We start from the raw sequence: 15,642 nt of genomic DNA, 5'->3' as shown, positions 1-15,642 counted from the left end.
ATTCTTAAATGGAAGAAGTTTGGAACCTTCAAGACCCTTCCTAGAACTGGCCGCCCGGCCAAGCTGAGCAATCGTGGGAGAAGGTCCTTGGTCAGGGAGGTGACCAAGAACTCGATGGTCACTCTGACAGAGCTCCACAGTTCCTCTGTGGAGATTGGAGAACCTTCCAGAAGGACATCGATCTCTCCAGCACTGCACCAATAAGGTCTTTATGGTAGAGTGGCCAGAAGGAAACTACTCCTCAGTAAAAGGCACATGACAGCCCACTTGGAGTTTGCCAAAAGGCACCTAAAGACTCTCAGACCGCGAGAAACAAGATTCTCTGGTCTGATGAAACCAAGATTGAACTCTTTGGCCTGAATGCCAAGAATCACGCTTGAAGGAAACCTGGCACCATCCCTACGGTGAAGCAAGGTGAGGATGTTTTTCAGTGGCAGGGACTGGGAGACTAGTCAGGATCGAGGCAAAGATGAATGGAGCAAAGCACAGAGCGATCCTTAATGAAAATCTACTCCAGAGCGCTCAGGACCTCAGACTGGGGTGAAGATTCATCTTCATACAGGACAACGACCCTAAGCACACAGCCAAGACAACGCAGGAGTGGCTTCGGGACAAGTCTCTTAATGTCCTTGAGTGGCCCAGCCAGAGCCTGGACTTGAACCTGATCGAACATCTCTGGAGAGACCTGAAAATAGCTATGCAGCAACGCTCCCCATCCAACCTGACAGAGCTTGAGAGGATCTGCAGAGAAGGATGGGACAAACTCCCCAACTACAGGTGTGCCAAGCTTGTAGCGTCATACCAAAGACAACTCGAGGCTATAATCACTGCCAAAGGTGCTTTAACACAGTACTGAGTAAAGGGTCTGAATGCTTATGTAAATGTGACATTTCAGTTTTTGCATTGTGTGCCGATTGATGAGGGGAAAAAAATCTATCTATGTAGTACTGTACACCTCACATAGTCTGTTCTGGACTTGGGGATTGTGAAGAGACCTCTGATGGCATGTCTTGTGGGGTATGCATGGTTGTCCGAACTGTGTGCTAGTAGTTTAAACAGACAGCTCGGTACATTCAGCTTGTCAACACTTCTTACAAAAACAAGTAGTGAAGAGGTCAATCTCTCTTCTACTTTGAGCCATGAGAGATTGACATGCATTTCAATAATGTTAGCTCCCCGTGTACTTTCAAGGGCCAGCCTTGCTGCCCTGTTCTGAGCCAATTGCAATTTTCCCAAGTCCCTCTTTGTGGCACCTGACCACACTACTGAACAGTACTCCAGGTGCGACAAAACAAGGGCCTGTAGGACATGCCTTGTTGATAATGTTGTTAAGAAGGTAGAGCAGCGCTTTATTATAGACAGACTGTTCCCCATCTTAGCTAATGTATCAATATGTTTTGACCATGACAGTTTACAATCCAGGCTTACTCTAAGCAGTTTAGTCATGTTGTTAGTAAAGATTTTTTTTAAATTAGAGGGCCTAAACAGCTGCCCTGGGGAAATACTGATTCTACCTGGATTATGTTGGAGAGGCTTCCATTAAAGAACACTATCTGTATTCTGTTAGACAAGTAACTCTTTATCCACAATATAGAATATATATGACTTTTCCTTCCCTTCCAGATCTGAGGGCACACACTTTCTCGTAGGCTTAAATTGAAGATATGTCAAATAGGAGAGGCAATATCGTCCACTATTATCCTCAGTTATTTTCCATCCAGAATGTCAGACCGCAGTGGCTTGTCATTGTTGATAGACAACAATAATTTCTTTCACCTCTTCCACACTCACTTACCGGAATTCCATAAGTACAGTGCTTGCCTTTTGTACTTTGGTCAGATATACTTGGATGTGTAGTGTCAGAGTTTGTTGCGGACAAGTTTGCTAATCTTGCCAATGAAAAAATCATTAAAGTAGTTGGCAATATCAGTGGGTTTTGTGATGAATGAGCCATCTGATTCAATGAATGATGGAGCTAAGTTTGCCTTTTTTCCCAAAATTCCATTTAAGGTGCTCCAAAGCTTTTTTCTCTCATTCTTTACATCATTTATTTTTGTTTCACTGTATAGTTTATTTTTATTTAGTTTAGTTTAGTGACACTATTTCTCAATTTGCAGTACGTTTGCCAATCGGTTGGGCTGCCAGACTTATTTGCCATACCTTTTGCCTCATCCCTCTCAACTGTAACATTTTTCAATTCCTCTTCAATCCAAGAGGATTTAACAGTTTTTACAGTCATTTTCTTAATGGGTGCGTGCTTATTAGTAACTGGAATAAGTAGTTTCATAAATGCGTCAAGTGCAGCGTCTGGTTGCTCCTCATTACACACTACAGACCAGCAAATATTCTTTACATCATCAACATAAGAATCACTACAAAACTTATTGTATGACCTCCTATAAACTATATCAGGCCCAGCCTTTGGAACTTTGCTTTTCCTAGATATGGCTACTATGTTGTGATCAATACATCCAATGGATTTGGATCCTGCTTTAAAGCAGATTTTTGCAGCATTAGTAAAGATGTGATCAATACATGTTGATTATTTCATTCCTGTGCTGTTTGTAACTACCCTGGTAGGTTGACTGACAACCTAAACCAGGTTGCAGTCACTGCTCACAGTTTGATGTTTTTTCTGGAGTGGGCAGCTTGATGAAAGCCTGTCACATTGGTATGAATGATTTGGGAGACAGGCGCAGGAATGCGTAATTAAAAAAAAAATTCTACCCAAATTACGGCGTGCCGTGTAAAGGCACGGGGACGAAGACCAAACAAACACTATACAAAACACAGGGTACAAACCCAAACAAAAGAGCGAGGAGTACCTCGAATAAATAACACATGCGTACAATGATTAACACACGGGACGAGACCCGTAATCATCTGTGCAATCCACAATGGCACAAAAGACAAAACACACAGCGCAGGTACTCACACGCACCAACGGACAAAGTAACAAAAATCGACAATGGAAACCAAAGGGCACACTTATACAAGTACTAATCAGTCAGAATAAGGGACAGGTGTGCGCAATGAAAGTTCCGGAGGGATCCGTGACATCAATATTTAAATCACCCAGAAAATATAATTCTCTGTTGATATCACATACATTATCAAGCATTTCACACGTATTATCCAGATACTGACTTTTATCACTTGGTGGTCTATAGCAGTTCCCACCAGAATGGGCTTTAGGTGAGGCAGATGAAGACATGTTACTGTAGACATAATACTTCAACAGTATTTAACATGGGATTTTCTCTAAGCTTTACAGGGATGTGGTTTTGAATATAGACCGCAACACTTCACCCATTGACATTTCTATCTTTTCGGTAAAAGGCATAGCCATGTATTGCTACCACTGTATCATCAAAGGTATTATCTAAGTGGGCTTCAGAGATTGTTCAAATATGAACGTCATCTGTTAAAAGCAAGTGATTGACTTCAGGAACCTTGTTTCTTAGTCTACATATGTTAATATGGGCTATTTTTTAGCACTTTTCTGGGTTGCTTGATTGTTTTTAATGCTTTACTGGGAAGCTTGTCAAAAGTAGACTTGCTCATGTTATTTACGTTGGAGCTGATCGTGCACAGTGAGCTGCACACAGTGGACTTCCTACTAAGGCACTCCGCCTCAGTGCTGACAGTGTAACTGGTTCATAGGCACATGATTACTGCATCCTACAGCTGTAGGATCAACAGAGGTATTCAGGGCAGTTAGGGGGACATAAACTAAGTTACTTACATTGTGTCTGCCAACGCCCCTGGGATAATGCACATTTGATGCAGCATTATGACAATTTAGTGTCACAATGGTAGGGATTAACTGAGTTGATCTTGTGTCATTGATAATTAATTGTCTCAACGGAGCCTTGACATGCTTGGACAGAGTCCAGGAGCCAAGACGATTTGGATGGACTCCAGCATTCCTGTAGAGTATCTTCTGTTTCCAGAATGTGTCAAAGTTAACGGTAAAAGTGATTCAAACAGAGCTACAGTAATATTTTAGCCAGGTGTGTAATGACAGTAGCCATTGACTGGAGGAGAGGACTACATGTGCTAAGAATGTTCCAAAGCCAAGCAACTATCCTGCACCATTCCTAGAAAGTTGTGGGAAAGTAGTATGCAAAATAACAATAGGACAACCACGCTCTCACTAAGTTCTAAGAAAGATATGGGATGTCACATTTCTGGTAGTGATTTGGAATTTCAATAGATTTTTTCTCCCCTCCTCTCCTTCTGTAGGGCTCACGGTCCCGACTCTGTGATGATGGGTGATGGTCTGACAAACCGGCCCGTGGAGCTGACCCAGTCCCAGATGCTGCACATCGCCCAGCAGATCGCTGCAGGCATGGTCTACCTGGCCTCCCAGCACTTTGTCCACCGAGACCTGGCCACACGCAACTGTCTGGTGGGAGAGAACCTGCTGGTGAAGATCGGTGACTTCGGCATGTCCCGAGACGTGTACAGTACGGACTACTACAGGGTAAGTGTATGTGTCGCCCTCTTTTTTCTTGGCCTTGTACTACCTCCCTTTGCATGGGTCTCCCTCTCTCTCCCTGCATGGGCATGATCAGCAGGCTATAGAGTCTTCGTCCTCTTCAGAACTGTTACAATAAAAACGAGTATTATCGAGCACTTTCAAGTTTCAAGTTTTTTATGTCATATGCGCAAGTACAGTTAACTACCTTTTTTGCAAACTCAAAACCCAACAATGCAATAATCAATAGCAATGTAATACTAGAAAAAACACACAAGAAATTAGAAGAAATATGAAGAAAACAATAAGTGAGTAAGTAAGTAAGCATACTATATATAGGGTCAGTTCCAATACCATATTTACAATGTGCAGGGATACTGGAGTGATGGAGGTAGATATGTATACGGGTAAGGTGATTAGGCAACAGGATTTAAGATCAACAGAGAAGCAGCAGCTTGTATGTGAAGGGGTGTGTAGTCAATATAAATGTACAGTGTGTGCATATTATGTGTGAGTGAGAAGATGATGGAGTGAGTGTGTGTGAGTGTGTAGCGCCCTGAGAGTGTGCATAGTGACAAACAATGTAAATAAAAAGGTCAATGAGGATACAAGGTTAATTCAGATTTTGTTAGCTATTTATCAGTTGTATTGTTTGGGGATAGAAGCTGTTCAAGAGCCTGTTGGTGTCAGACTTGATGCACCGGTACCGCTTGCCATGCGGAAGCAGAGAGAATAGTCTATGGCTTAGGTGGTTGGAGTCTTTAACAATTTTCCGGGCCTTCCTTCCACACCACCTGATATAGATGCCCTGGATGGCAGGGAGCATGGCCCCAGTGATATACGGTGCTATTGCCATACCAGGCAGTGATGCAGCCAGTCAAGATGCTATCAATGGTACAGCTGTAGAACTTTTTGAGGATTTGAGGGCCCATACCAAACTTACTGACATTGAGGGAGAGGCTGTTGCTCTGGCACCACATTGCCAGGTCACAGACTTCCTCCCTGTAGGCTGATTAATCGTCACCGGTGTTCAGGCCTACCACCGTCGTGTCATCAGCAAACTTGATGATGGTGTTGGAGTCGTGCTTGGCACGCAATCATCGGTGAACAGGGAGTACAAGAGGGGACTAAAAACATACCCCTGTGGGGCCCCTGTGTTGCGGGTCAGTGTGACGGAGGTATATTGCCTACCCTTACCAACTGGGGTTGGCCGGTCAGGAAGTCCAGGATCCAGGTGCAGAGGGAGGTGTTCAGACCCAGAGTCCTAAGCTTGGACACAAGCTTGGAGGTGACAATGGTGTTGAACCCTGAGCTGTAGTCAATGAACTGCATTCTCATATAGGTATTCCTCTTATCTAGGTGGATGAGGGCAGTGCAATTGAGATTGTGTCATCTATGGATCTGTAGGGGCGGTATGAATGTGTGCCATAACCAGCCTCTCAAAGCACTTCATGATTACAGAAGTGAGTGCTACAGGGCGGTAGTCATTGTTGGATGAAGCCTTAGAGTTCTTGGTGACAGAAATGATGGTAGTCATCTTAAAACATGTGGGGATTACAGACTGGGACAAGAAGTGGTTGAAAATGACTTTGAATATGCCTGCCAGCTGTTCTGCGCATGCTCTGAGAACGCACCCTGGAAACCCGTCTCACGTTGGCCTCACAGAGCGAGATCACCCAATCCTCTGGGTCGGTGACGGCCCTCACACCCGGCACGGTGTTATTGTTGTCAAAGCGTGTATTGGGTTCGTCTGGTAGAGAGGCATTATGGGGCAGATCACAGTTGGGTCTTCCTTTGTAATCCGTAATCGACTGTAGACCATACCACATACGGCGAGCGGCGGAGCCTGTGAGTCCACCTTATTCCTATATTGTCCTTTTGCTCGTTTGATGACTCTGCGGAGGTCATAGCGGAACTTCTTGTACATATTCCTGTCCTCGGCTGTATCCTCGGGGTTGTCTACGATCGCTCTGTGTGCGGAAGCCCTGTCCTTTAGTTTAGCGCCAGCCTCGGTGTTAATCCAGGGCTTTTGATTGGGGAAGCAGTGAACCCTCACCGTGGGGAAAACGTCGCTGATGCATTTTCGAATGAAGCCGGTGACAGGGGGTTAACTCGTCAATGTTATTGGCGGAGTGTTGAAACATATTCCAATCAGTGCCAGCTAAGCAGTCCTGTAGCATAATCTCTCATTCTGGTGACCATTTCTCAAATCACGGGTACTTCCTGTTTGAGTTTCTGCTTGTAAACTGGAAACAGGAGTACGGATTTGCCGAATGGCGGACGAGGGATGGCCTTGTATCCTTGCTTGTGGGTAGAATAACAGTGGTCAAGGACTTTATCGCCCCTAGTGGCGTGGGGGACGTGTTGATAGAAGTTGGGCATCAGGTGTCTTAGTGATGGGGAATTAAAATCGCCGGCAACCAGAAAAGCAGCCTCTGGATGTAGTTCTTCTTGCTTGCAGTGAACTAACTAATTATGTATCTAACTAACTGATGAATCGATCAGTCAGCAGCAACATCCTGTATGGACTGTGTATGGACTGGGTTGAGCAACACTGTAGAGGACTTATTCATAGGTGTCAGTGTATAAATGTCAGCAGTATAGTGGTTACTATGCAACCCGGCCTAAGGTCAATTCGTAGGATTTGGGATGTAAATTTGTTCGCATTTAGTAGGATATTTTACATTACCAATGGAATAGGAATTGGAGGATGTATAGTACCATGTGTCTTACCCTGCCGTACAATATCACATTAATTGGATGATGTAATTTATCAAACATCTTGGAGGATGTATAGTATAGTACGTCTTGCCCTGAGGCCAGACTGCTTGTTGCATGTAAGCGTTTGTGGCTAACGTTAGCGGCTAATGCAGCAGGTTAGGATACTAACGCAGCAGGTTAGGAGATCTAACATAGCAGGTTAGGAGAAATTACGTAGCAGGTTAGGAGGAATTTCGTAGCAGGTTAGAAGAAATTACGTAGCCGGTTAGGATAATTAAGTTAAAGTTAGGGAAAGGGTCAAGGGAAGAGTTAGCTAAAATGCTACAGTTGTCCCCAACACGAATCAAACACGCTGGACGGTCACATTATAAGGCCACCCATCCTCCCCGACCAACCTATCTACTTTCGTTTCTATGTTAAGTAACCAGACCATGAATCCATTTGTAACGTAACACATAATACTAAATGGAGGTACACAAATGTATGTAACATATCCCTGACAGACAGACGGATGGACAGCTGAGAGCTGTGTCTCTCTGTCTGTGCTCTGCCATGGATTAATATGATTGACAGGAGCTTAAAAGGGCCCTAAACGACACCCACCCTTGGCTCAAATAGTGTCTCTGTGTTTGGATCTCTCTTAATCCATCTCTTCATTCCTCTATCTCTCTCACCGCATCTCTGTCTGTCTGTCTGTACTATTATTCCCCTCCCCACACACCCCAGAAACACACACACACACACACACACACACACACACACACACACACACACACACACACACACACACACACACACACACACACACACACACACACACACACACACACACACACACACACACACAGACAAAAACAAACACCTCCACTTAGTACAATTAACCACTGGAGTTTCGCCATAGCAATGTGCAAAGGCAGCACAGCTTAAGTTATATCAGACAGTCCCTATGAAAAAAAGTAATTAAAGAACTCTATTAGTATGCAGCTCCGATACTACAGAGAGCGAGAGCGGGGCAGAAAAGGAGGGAAAGAGAAAGAGAGAGGGACAGAGAGAGGGAGAGAGAGATGAGGAGAGAGGGGGGAGGCGCAATGGAGAGTGAGTCAAAGAAATCCACACAAATAAAGATGCAAGAGAGGAGGGGTACGGGAGAAAAGAGAAGAGAGGCTTCAGAGTGAAGAGGTTGAGAGAAGGGGCCGAGTGTGGAGAGAAAGAAATGAGAAAAGAGAAAGGAGCCAATGATAGAGAGATGCTGAGAAATAGACTGAGAGCTGCTCTCTCCCCCTATAGATGGGTGAAAGAATGATGAACAATGATGTCATAGGAGGGATCAGAAGGTGGACCAGCACAAGTGGCTTCCTGTCTAGAGATTATGCCTGACAGTGGCTGCATCTGAAGTGGTACCCTATTCACTACTCAGAAAAAAAGGAACCGAATTGTACATAAAGATCAGCCTCTTTTCTCATTTCTCTTTAATCCGCATGACCACGCAAATCTGTATGCTTTTTAATTACAGGCCGACAGGCAAGGCTCGCTATACTCACTCCTGGGGATAAGAAACACAGTGGTTCCCAGTGGAATGACAATCTCCGTAGAAACACAAGGCAACGCAATTCAGTCTACTGGAAAAAGGAGGGGGAGTTTTGGTCACAGGTCCAGCAATGGCTGAAGAATTGCAACATTTACCTGGAGCTAACTCTGCAGATAGCACTACAGGGTGATCTGAAAAGTCATAGTCAATCGATCAATAACATACTAATACTTTAAGCAAAAACATTTATTTTTAATTTACAATCTGTTGAAATTATGAGAATAGAAAGGTTCAGAACTTCTGTGAAACATCACAGTACAGTTGAACAATATATAAATCCAATATGGATGGTGTGACGAGATAGATGGGAGGAGTTGAATGGAGGTGAAGGTTGGGAATAATAACAACTAATAACAAGATAACTAATGTAAAATATACTGTGTCCGTAAAACGTATATAGGTTCAGAACTTTTGTGAAAGAAATAGATGGGAGAGGTTGAGGTTAGAGGAAGGACAGGAGTAAAAACAAACAAAATATAACTATTGTAAAATACATTGTGTCTGTAAAATGCATATAATATGTATAAGCTGGAAGTAGAAACCTAAGGGTTGTTCACTAGTTTACTCCAATTAGGAGGAGGGTGGTAGGGTTAGAAGGTAATAAAGGAAAATATATATATTTTTAAATGTGTTAATATATGTATGTATATATGTTGTGGTGGTTCATTTCTTTACTATCAAATGAGGAGAGACAAACTTATCACACAAGTCAGAGTTACACTTAAATTAGATCTTTAATAACTTATTAATAAGGGAGCAGGTCAATACAACACACACATATAAAGTGAATCGATTGAGTGCTCTACGATAATGATGGCTGGTCATGGCTGGTTGACGATTCACGCTCAGATGATTCGTTGAGAGCCCCGAGACAAAAGTACAAAGGTATTTTATAGCCAAGATACACCCCTTTCAACCTACATGATGAACAACAGATATATAGAATGGGTCACAAAGTTAAGATTGGTATGAAAGATACCTATAATACATAGCAGACAGTATCTGCTGTGTCAACAGTTTTCATTGTGTAGAGACCAGTGTCTGGCACCGTATAGATCAGAAACATTAACTCATGCTCTGGAATGCTCTTTAGATTTAATCACCCAAAAGACATCGTAAATCTCCTATTCCGTTGCACAAAACAACCATTTGATGCAATAAAAGTATTATAACATAATCTTGCAATTTTCCACTATAATCCCCCATTTTGAGAATCCTCTCAATTTAAAAGAAAATTACAAGATTTAAGAACATTCATTCACATGTAGAAAATACATACATTCTACATAAACCAAGAAGCATTAAAGCAATAACTCATTGCATGGGTTCCTGCACGTGACCGGCTGCCATAGCACTGGCTCAGCTTCCTCCCAAGAAACTCAGCACTGTCTCCCATTTCAACCTCCAACACATTTTCTAAGCACTCTAGCAATTTGTCTGGATGGGGTTATGATACACAGTCACCTGCACGAACCCATGAAGAAAAACAAAAGATGCATATAGTTTATGAGATTCAAAGCTATATCTCCGTAGACAGTGAAAAACACATATTTAATGCATAAATGCAGTGCATGCAGCAATGGAGTTTAATAAAATAAGCTTTAGTTATCCATCACACTCCAATGGATCAGAATGGTGGAAATAACTATTTCCATCCCAGAAACTAAAATTAGCATATCTTGTTGGACAAATCCAGGTAGTGACACCTAGTTAAAGTAAAATGTATTCCATTGGTGCCTAATGAACATGACCCAAGACAAACATCATGATTCCACTATTTATAAGGCAATGCCTATAGATCAGATAGATCAGGATCAGTTTCACTCTCCGGGTCAGAGTTCACCCTCTCCATTCACCATGGCACGCTGAGAATAGTGTCAACATCTTTTGTACACAACAACAATCAAAACAATCAATTCTTAATACATGAATTGCTTCACTCATATAGTTATTAACATCCTAAACTCAAATAAATCCTTCAGTTTTAAAAATCATTCAGTTTCCAAATCATAATTAAAAACCCAATTAATTATCCAACCCAAATTTAGAATGACATTGCTCAGTGATTCAAATTGGTCCTATCACTCAAAGTCAAAACCCCTCAATATAACACATATCAACATTGGCAGAATGTACATTAATATTAACATCCAGTATAATTATCCTATAATTCTACTATTAACTAATTTATCACGATTATAATACAGATCAGTATCTCAATTAATCTAAATTACTATAATTTTATGAATTGTGTGTAGACCTCTACAATCAACCTGATACCCCAAAGTCTAAAACTATTTTGGGCACAGTTGACCAACCCCTTCAGGCACTGATTCTTCTGGCGTCCTTTTTGTCTTCTTCAGATAGCTTTACAGTTAAAAGTGGATGGCCATGAAAATGTCCCAATTTCAATGTTTCACCTGAGCCGCCATCACCTTTACCACCCATTATTTGTTGTCCATTCGTCAACCAGTATACCAGCAACATAAGAGAAGTTTAGAACAGATTTCTCCCCATGCTCACTCCACGTGGACTCCTCTCACACTCATGAGAAAAGCATGAGAGAAAAGCAGTTGATAGCTTAGGTCGGATGCTGTACACCGGTTGCTGGCTCGGACTCATTTCTCTCAGTAGAAGTGGTGCGGACAGGGCTGTATTGAACGCCTTTGTTGCTATTCTTCAGCCAGTTAGAGGGGGGTTTGAGGTACACACACTGTTCGGTCCAATTATCTCTTCCATGCATTATGATACCGTCTGATGTCACTTTTCATGATAACCTCAAGAGGACAGATCAGAACAACAGTTTAGTTCAGTTCATTAACTATATGATCAATTATTACTTTTACCAATTATTCTTAATACAAATGTCTAAACATATGTCAAAGAGAATAACAACACATTCTATTGAAACTGTTCTTTCAAATTGGCTTATACTCCCCATCACACCATTAACTCTATCGCAGAGCCACAGGATCAGGAAGTTAGACCTATGACCCATCGGGAATAGAACAGAACAAACTACACAACAATACACTCCTTCACATATCACTCCATACACATCACTAAAGATATGTAAACTTTAATCCAAACCCTCAGAGGACTGTTACCTCCCCCATTTTGACACATAATTCCCTATGTGAGTAACGTGTAAAAAAAACACTACTGGTCAAAAAATAAAACAACATTTCAAAAAACAAAATCAAAATCACTACTCGTAAGAACTCCATAAAGAAAAATAATTGTATCCATACGGTCGTAGGAAAATAGACTTAAGGCAGCCTACCTTTAGTCAAAGGTAACGACCTCTCTTTTTTCACATTGATCCAAATCACAAATATGGCTAAGAACTATAAACTTCATCATAATTATCAATATTTCAAATGACCTTTAAATCAGTATTACAAATGACCTTAAATTCATTAACCAAATGGCTTTCCAATGAGGGTGATCAAACCACAATGGAAAGTCATTTACAGAGGTCATAGGTCATGCAAACCCTTCAAAGAAGTGTTTCTTACTATATTAGACAAATTAATTAAAAACAGTCAAACATTACATACATGTCGTATCCCAGGTTTCCAGTACATTCCTTTCCCAAAATAATTAATGAGTTTAATTAAAACTCAGAAAATAAAAACTTCCGAAAATTCAGTGTGTGTGCATGCCCCTTTAAGATACCTTGGCACTAAGACAAATGGAAAACTCACTAAACCCAAAGGAAACATTTGATTACCTGTTCAGGAGTCTTATGGCTTGGGGGTAATAACTGTTGAGAAGCCTTTTTGTCCTAGACTTGGCACTCCGGTACTGCTTGCCATGCGGTAGTAGAGAGCACAGTCTATGACTGGGGTGGCTGGGGTCTCTGACAATTTTCTGGGCCTTCCTCTGACACCGCCTGGTGTAGAGGTCCTGGGTGGCAGGCAGCTTAGCCCCGGTGATGTACTGGGCCATAAGCACTACCTTCTGTAGTGCCTTGCGGTCAGAGGCCGAGCAATTGCCATACCAGGCGGTGATGCAACCAGTCAGGACGCTCTCGATGTTGCAGCTGTAGAACCTTTTGAGGATCTCAGGACCCATGACAAATCTTTTTAGTTTCCTGAGGGGGATTAGGCTTTGTCGTGCCCTCTTCGCGACTGTCTTGATGTGTTTGGACCATTCTAGTTTGTTGGTGATGTGGACACCAAGGAACTTGAAGCTCTCAACCTGCTCCACTACAGCCCCGTCAATGAGAATGGGGGCGTGCTCCTTTTCCTGTAGTCCACAATCATCTCCTTAGTCTTGGTTACGTTGAGGGATAGGTTGTTATTCTGGCACCACCCGGCCAGGTCTCTGACCTCCTCCCTATAGGCTGTCTCGTCGTTGTCGGTGATCAGGCCTACCACTGTTGTGTCATCTGCAAACTTAATGATGGTGCCGGAGTCGTGCCTGGCCATGCAGTCGTGGGTGAACAGGGAGTACAGGAGGGGGCTGAGCATGCACCCCTGGGGAGCTCCAGTGTTGAGGATCAGCATGGCAGATGTGTTGCTACCTACCCTCACCACCTGGGGGTGGCCCTTCAGGAAGTCCAGGATCCAGTTGCAGAGGGAGGTGTTTAGTCCCAGGATGCGTAGCTTAGTGATGAGCTTTGAGGGTGTAACGGATGTGAAATGGCTAGCTAGTTAGCGGGTACGCGCTACTAGCGTTTCAATCAGTTACGTCACTTGCTCTGAAACCTAGAAGTAGTGTTGCCCCTTGCTCTGCAAGGGCCGCGGCTTTTGTGGAGCGATGGGTAACGACGCTTCGTGGGTGACTGTTGTTGATGTGTGCAGAGGGTCCCTGGTTCGCGCCCGGGTCGGGGCGAGGGGACGGTTTTAAGTTATACTGTTACAAGGGCACCATGGTCTTGAAGGCTGAGCTGTAGTCAATGAATAGCATTCTCACATAAGTGTTCCTTTTGTCCAGGTGGGAAAGTGCATTGTGGAGTGCAATAGAGATTGCATCATCTGTGGATCTGTTTGGGCGGTATGCAAATTGTAGTGGGTCTTGGGTTTCTGGGATAATGGTGTTGATGTGAGCCATTACCAACCTTTCAAAGCACTTCATGGCTACGGACGTGAGTGCTACGGGTCTGTAGTCATTTAGGCAGGTTGTTTTTGTGTTCTTGGGCACATGGACTATGGTGGTCTGCTTGAAACATGTTGGTATTACAGACTCAATCAGGGACATGTTGAAAATGTCAGTGAAGCCACCTGCCAGTTGGTCAGCACATGCCCGGAGCACACGTCCTGGTAATCCGTCTGGCTCCGCAGCCTTGTATATGTTGACCTGTTTAAAGGTCTTACTCACGTCGGCTACGGAGAGCGTGATCACACAGTCCTCCGGAACAGCTGATGTTCTCATGCATGCCTCAGTGTTACTTGCCTCGAAGCGAGCATAGAAGTGGTTTAGCTTGTCTGGTAGGCTCGTGTCACTGGGCAGCTCGCGGCTGTGCTTCCCTTTGTAGTCTGTAATAGTTTGCAAGCCCTGCCACATAAGACGAGCGTCAGAGCCGGTGTAGTAGGATTAAATCTTAGCCCTGTATTGAAGCTTTGCCTGTTTGATGGTTCGTTGCAGGGCATAGCAGGATTTCTTGTAAGCTTCCGGGTTAGAGTCCCGCACCTTGAAAGCGGCAGCCCTTTAGCTCAGTGCGGATGTTGCCTGTAATCCATTGCTTCTGGTTGGGGTATGTACGTACAGTCACTGTGGGAACGACATCCTCGAAGCACTTGTTGATAAAGCCAGTGACTGATGTGGTGTACTCCTCAATGCCATCGGAAGAATCCCGGAACATGTTCCAGTCTGTGATAGCAAAACAGTCCTGTAGTTTAGCATCTGCTTCATCTGACCACTTTTTTATAGACCAAGTTACTGGTGCTTCCTGCTTTAATTTTTGCTTGTAAGCAGGAATCAGGAGGATAGAGTTGTGGTCGGATTTACCAAATGGAGGGCGAGGGCGAGCTTTGTACGCGTCTCTGTGTGTGGTTTACAGGTGATCTAGAATTTATTTCCCTCTGGCTGCACATTTAACATGTTGATAGAAATTTGGTAGAACTGATTTAAGTTGCCCTGCATTAACCTTTTCTCAATACAGGGGGTGCTGTTTCCACTTTGGAAAATATCGTCTCCAAATTAAACTGCCTCATACTCAATTCTTGCTCGTACAATATGCATATTATTATTACTATTGGATAGAAAACAATCTCTAGTTTCTAAAACCGTTTGAATTATGTCTGTGGGTGAACCAGAACTCTTTCTACAGCGAAAATCATGACAGGACATGCGAAGGTCTGAAAACTAGGCTCTGATCTCGGATCAGTTTAAAGCTCTGTGTGTGCCCTATGGATCGAAATGAACTGCACCCGCCTTCCCCTGGATGTCAGTAACCAATGAGAAGTGGAATGGTGTTTCTACGTATTTCTCAGAGCTTATAAAAGGGCAAGGAACGAGGTGCGCTCTCTTTTCGACTTCCGCCATTACGCAACGCAAGACCTCAGGATAGCATTTTGAAACGCTCAGTTATCGGCCTTAGATATGTCCGTCTGTAATTTAATTCGGTATAGGTGTTAGAAACATCATAACGAAGTTATTTGAAACCGATTTATATCAGTTTATGCGAGTATATTGCTATTTTCGGGAATTTTCGTAGTATTGCGTTTGAGGATTTGGACATGTGTGTGCCACGTAGCTACTGTTAGCTGCTAGTTCCGAAGTTGAAGTGGACGTTTTACAACAAAGCAACGATTCTTTTGGACAAAAGGACACCTTGCCCAAGATTCTGATGGAAGCTCGTCCAAAAGTAAGAGCTATTTATGATTTTATTCCGTATTTATGTGGA

The 15,642-nt window shown here is 43.1% G+C and overlaps 1 protein-coding gene across 3 annotated transcripts in view; it reads left to right on the top strand.

The window, feature by feature from the left end:
* LOC139545697 (BDNF/NT-3 growth factors receptor-like) overlaps nucleotides 1-15,642 on the top strand; it is a 92,981-nt gene that overhangs the window by 52,504 nt on the left and 24,835 nt on the right. For 2 of the 3 annotated variants that reach the window (XM_071353731.1, XM_071353729.1), the window contains one exon: nucleotides 4,246-4,492. In XM_071353731.1, coding sequence (XP_071209832.1) covers nucleotides 4,246-4,492 — 247 coding nt within the window. The remainder of the gene's footprint in view (nucleotides 1-4,245; nucleotides 4,493-15,642) is intronic. The other variant, XM_071353730.1, reaches the window with a different exon arrangement.

This window comes from Salvelinus alpinus, chromosome 19 (genome assembly GCF_045679555.1).
Source record: "Salvelinus alpinus chromosome 19, SLU_Salpinus.1, whole genome shotgun sequence".
Taxonomy (NCBI): Eukaryota; Metazoa; Chordata; class Actinopteri; order Salmoniformes; family Salmonidae; genus Salvelinus; species Salvelinus alpinus.
Note: the sequence above shows the minus strand (reverse complement) of the source record. Positions and strands in the feature narration are given on the sequence as shown.